General features: G+C 40.2%; 1 protein-coding gene and 1 non-coding gene across 2 annotated transcripts; one reads left to right on the top strand and one right to left on the bottom strand.

Annotated features, from left to right (window-relative positions):
• Positions 1 to 4,277: 4,277 nt before the first annotated feature.
• LOC120268050 lies at positions 4,278 to 4,384 on the bottom strand. Its single transcript, XR_005538721.1, has one exon. It is a non-coding gene; the product is annotated as a small nucleolar RNA R71 (small nucleolar RNA).
• A 578-nt stretch (positions 4,385 to 4,962) lies between these two features.
• LOC120267328 lies at positions 4,963 to 5,679 on the top strand. The gene has a single exon (XM_039274983.1). It carries the CDS (start codon positions 4,963 to 4,965, stop codon positions 5,677 to 5,679), a length of 717 nt encoding a protein of 238 aa, XP_039130917.1.
• The last annotated feature ends 10,835 nt before the right edge of the window (positions 5,680 to 16,514 follow it).

The raw sequence follows: 16,514 nt of genomic DNA, 5'->3' as shown, positions 1-16,514 counted from the left end.
AAAAAATATTTCATATTACTAATACACAAGCACTTATCAAAATCCAAGAATGGAAAAGGGTGATTTGTCAAACAGTTGCCTTTGGACCTGAAAAGAAACTTTAATCTCCCCTTGATTTATGGCATTTGGCTCTCCCTTCAAAACTCTAACCATCTCCTCTATTCTTCCACACAAAGTTCTTCTTAAAACCTAACTTTCAAGCTTAAATGTGTAGGTTCAACCAATGCACCGCCATGAACTTTACTAGTGAAATTTGGGGCTTGAATTGTGAAAAAAATCCGTCTCCAAAAATTTTCATTGGCTGATGATGAGTGCACTTTGTATACATGTTTTCATTCCCTAAGTTTATCATTTTGCTTGTTCTCAAGTTTACTTTTATACATGAGCAGTGTGATTATGGGTATGTGAGTTATATGTCCAGGAATGGGGGGCTTAATACGATTTGGAGTGAAATCGGGAAGAAAACAAGAAAATATTCAAAAGGAGTTCAAGTACTCAAGCTTGACATGGGCAGGACATTCTCGTGTCATACCCACTGAAGTTCTCAACCTAATGTTGATCCAGCAAGAAGTTTGTATAGAAGGTAACTTCCAAGCCTGACACGGTCAGGAAATGATCGTGTCCTTGCTCCTGAAAAATCTAGGGCAAAGGCTATTTTATTGAAGAATAGGTGGCACATGCTAGTTGCTCCTGATATGATTGTGTCACATCATTGTACAGTCAAGACACGACCGTGTACCTTCAACTGAAGTTTCCAGACAGTGACACTCCATTGCACTCAGTTTTTCCCTTGACATGACACAATCTGGACACGCTCGTGCATAGACCTTGTTGAGCCCGAATCCTTTCTTTATAACTCCAGGTTTTAGGGTTTCCTTTCTATCTTTGTTCGGGGATCTACTTCTCCACCGGGAGGACATTGATGAGAGTGAAGATCAAGCTTGTCCACACTTTCTAAGGCATCAAGGAGCGAGTTGGAGGCACAAGGGATGTGGTGTGATAAGTGTCTTAATGTATGTATTTTAGTAGATGTATTTTATACACAAAACATGTATTTTTGGTAGGAATTGATGCCCGTTTTGTACTTAATCGAGTATTATTTGCTTCACAAGACATGGAGGAGGCATGGAAAACACGAAGATTTTATTTGGACGAAAAAAAGAGAAGAAAACCAGGTCACAGTACTGTAGTGTATTCCACTGTAGCTACAGTATTGTAGCAAGTGCACTATAGAATTCACTGTAGCACATGGAGGATTTTCGGGCCAAAAGATGTTCTAGGTCATATGGTCTCAATACAACCTGGGATTGACCTCAGGATAGACACTGTAGCACATAAAGGATTTTTCAGGACAGAGCATTTTGCTTAGGCAAACGGCCTCATTATAGCTCAGGATTGACCCCAGCATATCTCGAATTTGGATGATTTTGTGCCCCATTTGGCCTCTATATTAACCCCATACGACCCGTATACTATGGGGGTATAAAAGAACATTTCTAGGGCATCAGTGGGGACTTTTTGGCAGCCATAACTTGGGAGAAGAAAGTAAGAACAACGACAGCTTTGAAGAGGACATTCTTGAGGCTAGAGAAGAGATCAAGAGTTTGACCATCAAGGGGAAAGATTCACCACCAAGGGAGGAAGGATCAAGGATCATTTGGCATTCATTTGGCTAGAGGAAGCATCATTCAGCCAACCTCCTTCTTCTTTTTCATCATTTCAACTAGGAAGAGTCACTTATGAACTCATTCTTTGCTTTTCTTGATTTTGTTGTTCTTGTTTGTATGATGGTACACTAGACCCCCAAGGCCACCGGATGTAGGTGACCTTGGGGGGTTCATCATGTATTTTGGATGCTTTTTTTATTTAATTGAGATACTTGGCTTGATTTATGATTTAGTTCATTATTTTTCATGCCTAGAACTACTAAATGGAGAGATCCGTAGTTCTTTATTGAGTTATACACGTAGATGTGACCTACTTGCGTGTATTAGATCATTAATGAACTAAAAGGGGTTTGCTTGCATCAACATGCCAAGAAATTGGATGTCGATAGCCCTTTGAATCATAAGGATAGACTTAGGATAAGTTTGTCCTTATTCCGGGATCTCCTTGTACTTAATGTAATTCTAGGGATGTTGGTTAGAGAGAGATTCCTATCAACATTCATATGTGATTAGGGTTAAATCGCCGAGAAATTGGGGTTGGGTTAACTTTGAGATCCCTCGGTCTAAATCACCCTTGCTATGCTTTATTATGCATCTATGTATCATGATGACCCCTCAAAGGGATCCACATCCATAGGCCTCGGTATATCATTGTTGCTCTTGAAATGGCTTGTTTTGTTCTATAATTCTCACATTTTTATTTGTTTACTTTCTTACATATATTAGAGTAGTTCACCATGCTTAGATTGTGAGGTTAAATAATAAGTGATGAAGGAGTAATAGGAGCTCCTTAGCCCGGTGGAATACTATCCTTGTGTTCTTGAACAAGGTATTACTTGGCGATCCCGTACACTTGCGGGGAAGTAATCATGGTGCTTGCACACGGAGCTTGACATTGGAGGTAAATCTCAAAGATGAGGGAGTCATCTCTTCTTTCTTTAGATCTAGTGTTATCTCCTCCATGTTGTACCCACCCATGAGAGACTAGCCGGCCAAGGTGCCCGGGGTGGGAACTTTGTCACTTAGTATGCTTTAAACACTTGTACTCTTTGTGATTTATGGAGTTCTTTTGGTTCTTGTGTTGAATCTTGTATTACAAAACTTGAAGTGCTTGATTTGCATAGTTTCTTAGATAAAACTTGATGGTGGATTGTCACAGATGTCATTGCCCTAGGGAATGGCATAACTTGGTGAGCTTAAATCCATAGTTATCTTTGCAAAACTCAACATATTTAAGAGCCTTAGTTGCAATATTGCTTTTGAGCACACACTAGAGCTTGAGAATGTACCTGGTAAACCTTGAGAGAAAGTGAGCATCACTAAGTGCTTAGGACACATCCCAGGGCATTGTTTTCCTTCTGTTGACACTCAATCCAATTGCCTTTATCTTCATCTTTCTTCTTTTCTTTTATCTCTTTATTCTCTCTTTTAGTTTAAAGTAATCGTATCACCAATCTATTCTTTACTAGAGATCAGTGTTGAGTGAGTATTTCTAGTCCAGTCCCTGTTGTTCGACAATCCTACCCCTGATGGAGTACCATTATATTACTTGTGTGTGACCCGACACTTGCAGAGAACACATCAAGTTTTTGGTGCCGTTGCTGGGGACTGGTAACTATTAAGAAAGCTTATAATCTGGTGTTCTAGTAAATATCAAAATGGTCCCTCTATTTTGCATTTTTCGCTATTTTAGTCCCTCTAATATAAAATCCGCCCTTTTGGTCCCTGTATTTGCACATTTTTGTCCTTTAGTTGTAAAATCCATCCTTTTAGTCCTAGTATTTGCACATTTTCATCCTTTTTTGTCCCTCCAATTCATCAGCTGGAAGGACCAAAAGGACAGATCTGCCAATTAGAGGGACCAAAAAGACAGAAATGTGCAAATACGAGGACCAAAAAGGTAGATTTTAATTAGAGGGACTAAAAGGGCGGAAAACAAAAAATAGAGGGACCATTTTGATATTTTGACCTTGTTTATATTGTGCATAGTTGTGCATATTTTCCTTCCTATCATGTTCTTTATTTTATTTTCATTTTCTTTACTTTGCTTCAAGTCTCCTTGAGCTTACATTGTTCTATTTTGTACGTGCAGGCACAATTGCATGACCTGTGGTAGCACATCTACCCCATCGGTTAATCCTACTCCAGAAGTAGAAAGAACTTTTAGAACAATTTGAGTGAGAGAGGATCGGTTGAGATAAGTGTGGAAGTGGGTTAGGACGATGAAATGGCTGGTAGTCAGCCACAGAGTATCTCAGATTTTGCATGGCTAAATATTGAAGTGGTCGGCTCGAGTATTATTCGTCCACCTGTTGCCATAAATAATTTTGAGTTGAAGCTGAATTTCATTTAATTGGTGCAACAGATGTGTCAATTTGACGGGTTTCAGGATGAAGACCCATATGAGCACTTCAGAAATTTCTTAGAAATCTATGACACTTATAAGGCGAGTAATGTCTCTGAGAGGGCAGTTAGTCTGTGACTTTTTCCATTCACATTGCGAGGAAGGGCCAAGCAATGGTTAAATTCCTTGCTACCTTGGTCTCTCACAACATGGAAGTAGACTTCAAGGCATTTGTTGCTCGATACTTTCCTCATGCTAAGATCACCAAACTCAGAAGTGATATCTCTTCTTTTCGTCAATTGAAGTCCGAATCATTATATGATACTTGGGAAAGGTATAAGGAGATGTTAAAGAAATGCCCGCAGCACAGAATTGTTGAGTGGATGAAAATTCAAATCTTCTATAATGGGTTGAGTACTTCCACCAAACAGATGCTTGATGTGGCCGCTGGAGGTTCGTTGTGTAACAAGCAACCTGGTGATGCACAAAAGATGATTGAAGAGATGGCAGGCAATGGGTATCAATGGAGTTCGGAGAGAAACAAACCATAAAGTCAGCCAGTATCTATCAAGTGGATGTCATCATGACTCTTGCAGTACAGGTTGAAGCAATAACAAAGAGGTTAGACAACATGCAATCTCCGTCTTTAAGCTCGGGACATATTCATGATAATTCCGGCTACTCATGTGACCAAGTTTTTCCTCTTCTATTGATGCAAGTGCTTAATAGATTGAGCAAGTGGATTTTCTTGATTAGAACCGTCCTTATCAGAACAATCCATATAGCAACACATACAATGCTGGATGGAGGAATCACCCAAATTTTTCTTGGAGTCAGCCGGGACAGGGTCATTTGACACAGCAACAGTAGCAGTACAAGCCTCCACCTCAGGTTGCACAAGAGACATAGCCTTCATTCTCTTCAGAGTCTTCCAACGATCTCACCAGTTTAATGACCCGATTCATTAAGAGTACTAAGACTCGATTCGCCGGTCATGAAGAGATGATTAGAAACACTAATGCAACTGTGAGGAACTTGGAGCATCAAGTAGCTCAAATATCCACCCTCCCGAGCAACACTATGGCTAACCCGAAGGAATCCTTGAAGGGTGTAACTTTAAGAGATGGGAAGCAGCTCCAAAATCTTATTAAGAAGGAGCCTAAACTGGAAGTTGCTGAACCCATTGTGACCACTGACATGGACACCACCAAAAAGGATAAAACTGCAATTCTAGTGTATCCACAGAAACTTCCATTCCCTGCCAAGGCAAGGAAAGACCAACCAGATGAGCAGTACAAAAAGTTCCTCGACATATGTAAGACTTTGTACATTAATGTCCCCCTTGTAGAAGCTCTTGCTCAAATGCTGTGGTATGCTAAATTCCTGAAAGAATTGCTCACCAACAAAAGGAAGTTGGAGGATGTGTCTTCTGTGACACTCAGTGAGGAGTTTTCTGCTTTGTTATGTAACAAGCTCCCCAAGAGGGAGAAAGATCCAGGGGGCTTCATTGTTCCGTGCACAATTGGGGGTTTAGTTGATGAGAAGGCTCTTGCCGACCTTGGAGCAAGTATTAATCTGATGCTATACAGAATTTTTCACAGTTTGGGGCTTGGGAAGCCCAATCCCATAAACACAATTCTACAATTAGCAGATCGGTCCACTAGATGACCAAGGGGCATAATTGAAGATGTTTTGGCTGAAGTGGACAAGTTTATATTTCCAGTGAATTTCGTCATCTTGGATATTGATGACAAGGTTGAAGTGTCGTTAATACTAGGATGACCATTCTTGGTAACGTCCAAAGCTCTTATTGATGTCAAAGATGGTTGAATGACACTTTGAGTTGGTGACGAAGAAACTATGTTCAGACTTCACGACTCCATGAGACACACAATGGACTTCGATGATACTTGTTACTATGTTGATATTGTTAATGAGGTTGTTTCTGACTTTGTGCAAGAGACATTTATAAAGGACAAACTTATTGACCTATTAGGGGATATTCCATTTGATAAAGATGAACTTGAAAGGGTAATAGAGGAGACCCAATGCCTGGATTTGGTCACCAACATGGGGGCAAAACCACCCAGGAAGCGGCTCTATATAGCGAGGAAGGGGGGGGGGGAAGAAGATGACATCTATGAAGAAGAAGCCATTCACCTCACCACCCGGATCGCACAACTCTAATCTTTTTGGCACTCGGACATTCGGTGAGATCCATTTAATTAACATGTTGCCACCATATGCCTGCAATTGTAACTCAGGTGGCCAAGAGAGGTCTCAACTTCATGAACCTCCATAAGCGTGAAACAGGTACGTCATACTAGTGATGTTAAATAAGCGCTCCTTAGGAGGGAACCCAAGCTGTTTGTTTTGTAGTTGTTTGTTCGTTTAAGTTTTTCATTTTGTCTTAGATCGCTATTTTTCCCAGCCATATGTCATCCATTCTCTCTCATGATTTCATCTTTGTTAAGATTACTTCGACTTGATTTTCTTGTTGATAAGTGTTTTATGTCTGGTTGTATACCTTGATGTTCATTTGTGGAGGTAGAGTCTCTGTTCTGAAAAATTCCAGGCACACCACGGGCATGACATGCCCATGTGAGTGCCCCTGATCTTCACTGGTTGTACGTTTTGTGATTTCACGACAGACATGGGCTTGACACGATCGTGTTAGGCAAAAACACGTTCTCTGTACTCCTAGCATGATCGTGTCAATGTTGATTTGAATTTTTGTTGTTCTTCTGAGATTTTTAGGGGGGGTTAGCACACTCGGTGGCACGATCGTGTCACCCATGGTTTTCTTTGCCTTAACCCCGCAACCTGACACGCATGTGTTGCGGGCATGTGCAGGCGTGATCATTCAGTTCCGATGTTTCCTTTTAAAATTCCTAACATCAACATCCACGACCTTTCACCGCACCTTTTCTCTTCCAAATCGCCTGACTCTTCCTCTCTCCTTCTGGCCTATTTAAGATGGTACCTTCGTTCGTTGCTTACATCGATGTCTTTCCTCGTTGTTTATTTCTCTTCTCTTCATCGTCTCTTTGATTTTGGTAAGTATCTATCATTTTCTTGTGCATATTTCGCGATGGCAGTGTTTGGGCGTGCGATTCGTGGCCCTTGGAGGTCATATTTGTGTATTTGTGCACTCTCAGTGCCATGTTTAGTTGAATCCTTCGGTGGGTAAGCGTAGTAGTCCTCTTTGGGACAATGATCAAAGTTGACACAATCATGTTACTTGATGTGACACGATCGTGTCACCGATGAATCCCTCTTCAGCCAAATTTTGGCTCTCACATGGACACAGTCACCATGCCCCTGGCACAACCGTGTCTGGCCTGAATTTTCGTATTTTGAACTAAATTGTTTCACTTTTTCTTTGCAGATAATGCTGAAGAAGAACATTACTGGTGGGCCTTCTGGAGTGATGCCTCATCATCTGGAGTGGAGTACCGACCTACATTCTATGCCTAGCCTCATATCGAACGGTATGCTCGTTTCTCTCGTCGATGTTTTGGTGAATCGAGAGCAATAGATTGGTACATCTTGCATGAGATCGGGCTTGAGGCTGAGGTGCAACAATTGCTAAGTGCTAGGGCCTGGAGACAGTTGTTTTAGATCACCGACAACACCTATGAGCAGTTGGCGCTCGAGGTGTTGTCCACTTTTGAGTTGTCGCATGGTATGATCACGTTTCACCTCGCAGATTACATTCAGTTTCAGGTTTCTGTGCATTACATCATATGAGCCTTACTGAGTTTTTCATCCACTTGGGCTTGTACGATGTTAAGTTTATGCGCACCTCTGCCTACGACGCCTTGCTTACTTCTTGACCGGCAGGGGATCCCCTTAGTGATGCCTGGCAACGGTTGAGCTCCTCTCTTACCTATGATCCCCGTCACACCAAGGCCACCGCTCCGCTCCCCCACACTGCGTTACATTCATATCATGCTTAGTCATACTTTGACAGGTTACGGTGACAACACTAGTGTTGTTAACCTGCGAGATTTTGACTTCCTGCTATGCATGGTTAACAGGTTTCATATGCATCTAGGGTATGAGGTCGTTGTGTCCATTTTTTACCAGGGGACATCTCCGCGTGTAGGTGCATTCTTCGTTGGTCGATATATCACTCGACTCGTCCACCACTTGGGCATTCTTCAGGGGACTGATAAGATGCATGTGGTCAGGGTGTGGCACCTATGACCCTAGAGACGCTTCGTTCGATGAGATTGTTTCATAGGGTCGAGACCACTCGGGGGACTGAGTACTGTGTCACATTGACATATGATCCACCTGCTAGAGACACTACTGCTCCTGAGCCCCTCCGGCCACATCTTCTCAGCCGCCTTAACATCCACCACCTGCTGCTTCAGAGTTGATTTTCTGTTCATCTACCGAGTTTATGTGGCTACAACGGCATGTGGTGCGTATTGCCGAGCATTTGGGTGTGCGGGTATCACCGGAGCCTGTTTCCCCTGCGCTCCCACTCGGCACATCGGTGTTGACACAGCCGATTTGAGCGATTCTGATACCTCTGCCATCCCCTTCGATGGTGATTCTGGTTCTGAGAGTGGCGGATTCTGATCCAGTGATCTTTGTTTTTCTTTGTATTTGCTATTTATTTTTGCATTCTTTTGGTTTACTTTGTAGTTTAGTTGGCAAGGGGTGTCCCCTACTGTACTGACATTTTGGTTTGTTTACTTTTCTAGTTATTACATTTTCATTTTGCTACTGATGTATACTTCCCTTGTGTCCCACTTTGTATCTCAGGGACTATGTGGTTGCTTGGAGTTAGCAACACGTGAGAGCAGCACCAACACTCTCCGTGTTTTACTTTGGGGGGATAACACATGTCAGCGACACAAATCATTTCTCCATTCAGGGTAGTTGCCTTACCCTTTTCCCCTACCATTTTCCTCATTTCATTGCATTATTTATTTACATTGAGGACAATGTAATTTTCCAATGTGGGGGAGGGTTGCATGCTTGTGTGGGTGATGAGTGCTTTGTTTATGATGATCTATGATTAATTATTGTGTGATTTTTAAACTTAGGGGGACAAGTGTGTGTTAGTAACCATTGTAGTGAAATTATGACTTACTTTTACTTCCTTAACCTAAAATTCTTGTCACCTAACACTGCTTTTGGTTCAACATGTCGTCTTATGTTAAAAAAAAAAATTGAAAAGTCGGATTCCTTTTTAGGAATGCCCTATCAATAATCTTGTTTAGTTTAGTTTTGTGAAAAAGATGGTTGCAAGAGCTATCACCTTAGATGAGTGAAAGCCACTCTTGAGTAGTTAAATTTTGGGTATAACGAATGTACATTTGACGACCTACCGGGGGAAAAGGCTACCTCTAGGGTGTATGAAGCTACTATCTGTTGAATTTAGTGTCGTTTGTAAATTCTGTTGACTGTGGGGAATATAAGTTAGGGTTTTCAAACACACACGCACTAGGTGAGAGTATAGTTGTTCTTGTGCATTCATGTTTTTACTAACAACAGTGTTGCCCTTATGTTTAAAACCTTCATCACCCTTCCTCCTGATATCGGAAGTATTGCACTCATCTCTTTTGTTATTGAGTGTTTGGTGGTTTCTTGTGGACAAGAAACAACTTAAGTGTGGGGGTGTTTGATGAGTGCACTTTTCAAGAAACAACTTAAGTTTGGGGGTATTTGATGAGTGCACTTTTTATACATGCTTTCATGCCCTAAATTTATCATTTTGCTTGTTCTCAAGTTTACTTTTATACATGAGCAGTGTGATTATGGGTATGTGTGTTATATGTGCAGGAATGGGGGGCTTAATATGATTTGGAGTGAAATCGGGAAGAAAACAAGAAACTATTCAAAAGGAGTTCAAATACTCAAGCTTGACACGGGCTGGACATGCTCGTGTCATACCCACTGAAGTTCTTAACCTAATGTTGATCCAGTAAGAAGTCTATGTAGAAGGTAACTTCCAAGCCTGACACGGTCAGGACATGATCATGTCCCTGCCCCTGAAAAACCCAGGCCAAAGGCGATTTTATTGAAGAATTAGCTGCACGTGCTAGGCACATTTGACACGATCGTGTCACATCATTACATGGTCAAGACATGACCGTGTCCCTTCTATTAAAGTTTCCGGACAGAGACACTCCGTTTCACTCAGTTTTTCCCTCGATATGACATGATTTGGATATGCTCATGCGCAGACCATGTTAAGCCCAAATCCTTTCTTTTTAACTCCAGTTTTTAGGGTTTCCACTCTATCTTTGTTCTGGGATCTACTTCTCCACCGGGAGGACATTAATGAGAGCAAAGATCAAGCTTGTCCACACTTTCTAAGGCATCAAGGAGTGAGTTAGAGGCACAAGGAAAGTGGTGCTAGCACACGGAGCTCGACATTAGAGGCAAATCCTAAAGATAAGGGAGTCATGTCTTCTTTCTTTAGCTCTAGTGTTTTCTCCTTCATGTTGTACCCACCCATGAGGGGCTAGCCAGCCACGGTGCCCCGGTGTGGGAACTTTGTCACTTTGTATGCTTTAAACAATTGTACTCTTCATGATTTATGGAGTTCTTTTGGTTCTTGTGTTGAATCTTGTATTGCAAAACTTAAAGTGCTTGATTTGCGTAGATGCTTAGATAAAACATGATGGTAGATTGTCACAACTGTCATTGCCCTAGGGAATGGCATAACTTGGTGAGCTTGAATCCATAGTTATCTTTGCAAAACTTGACGTATTTGAGAGCCATAGCTGCAATATTGCTTTTGAGCACACACTAGAGCCTGAGAATATACCTGGTAAACCTTGAGAGCAATTGAGCATCACTAAGTGCTTAGGACACATGCCGTGGCATTGTTCTCCTTCTTTTGACACTCAATCTAATTGCCTTTATCTTCATCTTTCCTCTTTTCTTTTATCTCTTTATTATCTCTTTTGGGTTAAAGTAATTGTATCACCAATATATTCTTCATTAGAGATCAGTGTTGAGTGAGTATTTTTAGTCCAGTCCCTGTGGTTCGACAACCCTACCTCTGACGAGGTACCATTATATTACTTGTGCGTGACACATTCAGTTGCGGAGAACACATCAGCTGAAGTACAGTCATGCAAACAGCTGGTTGCCCATGTTGTTTTAATTTTTCTAAACCTAAAAACTGCACAGGCATAAGCACATGTGTGTTCCTTCTTCATGGTCGTGTTGGCTAAATGAACTTTGAATTCTCAGCTCCTGTGATATTCATTGCTGAAACAAGTTCTAAACACGGCATTGCTATTTATCTAGACTGCTCTCTCCTTCCTTGGTTAGCTTTATTTCATACATATTCTTCTTCTTTTGCCATGAAACCTTTCTTTTGGTCCATTAATGCACTAAATACTCAAAGTAGCACTAAAAATCCAAAGTAGCTCTAAAATATAGGAAAAAAATATATATATGCAAAAAAGACTAGCAAAGTGCATGCAAAATACATCCAAACCATGTTTATAATAAGCATTCATCACCACCATTACAAAATGCAACCTCTATATGTAATCTAGATTTAATACACATTTTTGCTATTATTCTAATAACTCGAGACTTCTAAATTTAGCAACTCCATTTTTTTTATGGACTCCTTTAAAAAAACACTGTTTTATATTTTTTGTTTTTTCTTCCAAAATTTGGATATACTAACTTAGAATTATATAAATTTAGTTATGTTATAAATAATAATAGTGAGGCATATGATCATTTTGATATTTAGATCTATCCAAAAGTATATTATAAATAATAATAGTGAGGCATATGATCATTTTGTTATTATGTATTTTTTATGGTAAAAAATTTTATGAATACGAATGTTTATTAATGTACTATTTTAATTTGAGTTTATTGAAATAATTGTTTCCTTTACCCCCATGCTTTTCTATTTCCTTCTTCACCTTTGGATTCATGGACCACATAGCCTGGGTAGGCAACGGTCATGCTTTTGCGATGCACTGTGTGCTATGATGGCATACACAAAATCTATTTTGTTCAAAGCAAACATTTCACGCATAGTGCCAAGGCACAACCTACCATGTGGTGGGGCCATGCTTATACTAGGCCATGTCAGCTTAAAATAGATTTTTCATAAAAAATGTTAAATATAACTATTTTTTTTTTTCAACCATATACATTAAAAAAAAAAATAAACTTAAGCTGAAAAATTAAATATTAGATATTTACATGTGAAAGGTATTATATTCACTACACCATTGTGACTTTCCGGAGCTTTTTATTGGATTTTGTGGCGCTTATGAAAAACTTAAGAAAAGGTGTCACTGAAGCGCACGTCGGGAACCTAGAGCTATTTTTTAAAAAAATGCTCTAAATTTGTGGTATTTTTCTCAAAAAATGCACCCTCAACTCATGGCATTTTCTAAAAAAAAACACCAAAAACTTAGCGCCGTTTGTTAATATAACCGCCGTTAAATTCATGGCATTTTTTAAAAAAACAAAAGCCGCTAAATTCATGACTGTTTTCATAAAAAGGCCATGAAATTGGCAGCATTATTTTGAGAAAACACCACGAATTTATTGTCGTTTGTTATTGATAACCTCCACTAAGTGGAACTTTTTTGAAAAACGTAGGTACCTCAACAATGGATTTTTTTGGAAAAACATGTTGATCACATGTCTTTTTGTGTAAAACACTGTGAAATTAGCGGTGTTTATTTTGGAAAAACACCGGTAAGTTTGAACATTCATATATATATATATATATATTAGTGATGGAAATTGCCAATGTGTCACCCATAAATGCTGAAATTGAGCAATTTTATTTTTATGGTTGGGGGTGACACCTGCAAGTGCACGGGTCATCAAGTAATATCTCTTGTGCTAGCACGAGAGGGTAGTATTCCTAAGGCCTGAGAAGCTACCCTTACTTCCTATTTCTGTGTTGTCTAGCCTACGAATTCAAGTGATGTGTGCTAAACTACAAAGAAATGGAAAGAAATCTAAGGTAGATGTCTACAATTAAGGTAAAGTGGGTGTAAAAATCAAGGGATAAAGATGGTCACAGATGTAGATCCCTGATAAGTGCTTGTGTATTAGTAATACAAAGTATTTTTTTTATTACGATGAGCATTACTTTTATCAGATTTTAGCGCTAATATATGTGTATTTGTGTTACTTGTGTGCATGTAGGGTTATGGAGCAAAATATAGAGGAAAGAAGCCAAAGTAGATTGTGATTGCACTTTGTTGATGGAATCTTGGAGTGAACAAACATGAAGACACAAGTTGTGCTCAAAGATACGTGAATGTGTGCCAATCTCCATGTGCTCAAGCAATTATATGGTTTGGAGGAGCACAAAGGCAGTCACATTTGCGTATTCTGACTTGTGCAATAGCAAGATCTTCGTCAATGTTATCCCTTATTGAAGAAGCGACGCGATCTACGGCATAGACATGTGCCCGTTTATGTTGCCTCAATGACAAGTGTGGATTAGGGAATGTTTTTGGCGGAGTACTGTAGAAGGCTACTATAGTAATCAAGGTAGCAATTTACTGTAGTAGTCACTGTTCACATACCGCTGGAAACCCAAGTTCTCCAGATTCACACGGGCGTGTGGAAATTCCACACGCTCGTGTGGATTCCTGATTCCAGCCCTATATAAAGCCGTGACTTGTACCGATTTGGGAATACTTCTTTCCATCTTTTCTCCATCTTTTCCCCAACTTTGGAGAGGCCTGCGGCTAGGGTTTAGAGGGGCTTTGGCAATACTTTTGGAATGGTTCTATGGCTATTGATATTGTGTTCCTTTGGAAGAGAGTTATTTGGGGAGCTTCCGTCGGCGTCGATCCGGCGAGGTGTGCCCTAGGCTTAACAATGGAACCTTTGAAGAGGACGAGGCTACTGCACAAGATCGTCAACACGAATACCGAGGAGGTTTTACATATAGATTGAATGTTTTTACTTTCGATTTCATTATTGATTCTACCTTGCTCCACGGAGAGCTAAACCCCTAGAGGGTACTTGGACTTGTAAACCCTAGGATGTTATTGTTTCATTGACCTTTTATTATGTTTCTTTAATTGATGTCTTTAATTGAGTTCTAATCTTCAATGCTTGTTGAATGATTTCTCCCTTACAGTGACACTAGGGTTGAGAGTCTACATTGGTAATCCTTGTGAGTGAGTGACACACCATGAGGGTTAGACAATGCAAGATTGGAGAGGGTCGAGAGGTAGCAGAACACCCCTTTCCCCTTTATTGTGATTTATCCTACCTCCATGTTCCAAGGGTTCTTTGCGATTACAATAGAGTGAAGTGCTAAGAGAGGAACTCCGCTGGGGCTTAGTTGCACGAATAACAGAATGAAGTGTTGAAGTAATCCTTAGTGCTGGGGCTTAATTGTGACTAGGGGTCTTTCGCTTGGACCAAAGGGTTAGATCTATGTTAGGGAATAGGGTTTATCACTTGGAGTCCCTAGAGCTGTAAGCAACTTTGCACAATGTGAGATGTTGAGACTAAGTGATTTCTCTGTTGGGCATAGTGTAGATTTAGTCACGGTTGAGCTTAGGTTTGGGACCGTCTACTTTAGGATTTCTACGACTCATTACGCATGAGTCAGGAGCTTAATAGTTGGTCTTACACTTGAAGCAATAGTCCTAGGGGGAGCAATGCCACGGTACCCCACTTTCTATTGATTGCCTTTCCTCTCATTTTATGTGCCTCTCATTTTTACTTTTTTTATTTCTTTGCATATTGATTTTGTTCACACTACTATTAATTCATCTTCACTTTAGTTAAGTAGAAATCTTTGTGTTTTTTATCACTATTCCCTATGGATTCGACTACCCACTCTCCGTTTTATTATTACGTCGATAAACCGTGCACTTGCGGGTCACACGCAAGGGGTGTGTCAAGTTTTTAGCGCCGTTGCCGGGGAATAGGCGTTTTAGAAGCACTTTGCACTTTGCTATTTTAACTATTCATCATTTATTCTATTTCACATTTCCTTATTCTTTCATCATTCTCATTTGTTTTGTTTTTCGTTAGTTTAAGAAATAATGATTAACATACCCGAATTATTTGACACAATCACGGGAATGGTTGAAGATATAGAACAGAAAGTTCAGATGTTTGCAGTACAGTTCACTTCATTTTGTTCCCTACATGAGCAATTCACCATCAACCATCCCGTGGAAGGATCTTTTGTTGATTAGAGGGACAAAATTCAGGATCAGAGTTGTGAGTTAGATAGTGTGCTGGATTAGTTTGAAAAGTCACCATTGGCATCTATGAGCAATCATTTGTAAGAAAGTTTGGAGAGGGTCCTTACTCAGTTCGACTCATCCTATCATGAACAAAGACAAGAACTTTTCTCGTTGGGCGTGTTAACTTCAGTACAAGAAATTTGCGAGATAGAAGATACAGTTGCTATTGAAGGCTATTCAGACGAACATGCAAAAGTATAAGAGGTGGAGAATAATTTTGAACAAGGATTGGACGATTTTGAGGAAATTGATAGATTGAAGGAAAGTAGATTGTGACCATTGATTGAGGAACCACTCGATTTAGAGCTTAAAACTTTGCCGGCATATTTGGAATATGCCTTTCTAATGGAAGGTTCAAAGCTCCCGGTTATTGTGGCTTCAAATCTTACTCCAGATCAGAAGGACAAGCTTATGAGCATGCTGAAAAAGCATAAATCTGCCATTGTGTGGAAGATCTCTGATATAAAAGGTATAAACCTGTCATTCTGCACTCATAAAATCCTAATGGAGGATGACTATAAATCTGTGATCTAACCCCAAAGGAGATTAAACCCGAACATGAAGGAAGTTGTCAAGGCCTAAGTGGTAAAACTTTTGGATGCGGGCATTATCTATCCTATCTCTGACAGTGCATGGGTGAGCCCAACTCAAGTAGTTCCGAAGAAGGGAGGAATTACAGTTGTGAAAAATGAAAAGAATGAATTAATTCTGACCAAGACAGTTATAGGATGGCAAGTCTGCATTGACTATGGAAGGTTGAATGATGCAACGTGAAAGGATCATTTTCCATTGCCGTTTATTGATCAGATGTTGGAGTGATTGGCAGGGCATCAGTTTTACTGCTTCCTCGATGGTATGTAGAGAAGACAATGTTTACTTGTCCCTACGGTTATTTTGCTTACAGAAGAATGCCTTTCAGGTTGTGTAATACACCAGTGACATTCCAGCATTGCATGACTGCCATTTTCGATGACCTCCTAGAAGACATCATGGAGGTGTTTATGGATGACTTTACGGTATTTGGGGATTCTTTTGACATCTGTCTAAGGAACTTGGAGAGAGTGCTCATAAGATGTGAAGTGACAAATCTTGTTCTTCATTTTGAGAAATGTCACTTTACAGTCCAAGAAGGCATTGTCCTTGGGCATAAGATTTCTCAAGTGGGAATGGAGGTAGACAAGGCAAAGATTGAAGTCATAGAAAGACTCTCTTCACCTACAAATTTGAGAGGAGTTCGAAGTTTCTTGGGGCAGGCAAGCTTTT

The sequence above is a fragment of the Dioscorea cayenensis genome, chromosome 8 (assembly GCF_009730915.1).
Source record: "Dioscorea cayenensis subsp. rotundata cultivar TDr96_F1 chromosome 8, TDr96_F1_v2_PseudoChromosome.rev07_lg8_w22 25.fasta, whole genome shotgun sequence".
Lineage (NCBI taxonomy): Eukaryota > Viridiplantae > Streptophyta > Magnoliopsida > Dioscoreales > Dioscoreaceae > Dioscorea > Dioscorea cayenensis.
The sequence above is the reverse complement of the archived record's forward strand: the minus strand, read 5'-3'. Positions and strand labels throughout refer to the sequence as shown.

Bases quoted from the DNA above. Each gene is read 5' to 3' on its own strand.
- LOC120267328 (XM_039274983.1), top strand. From the start codon at position 4,963: ATGACCCGATTCATTAAGAGTACTAAGACTCGATTCGCCGGTCATGAA.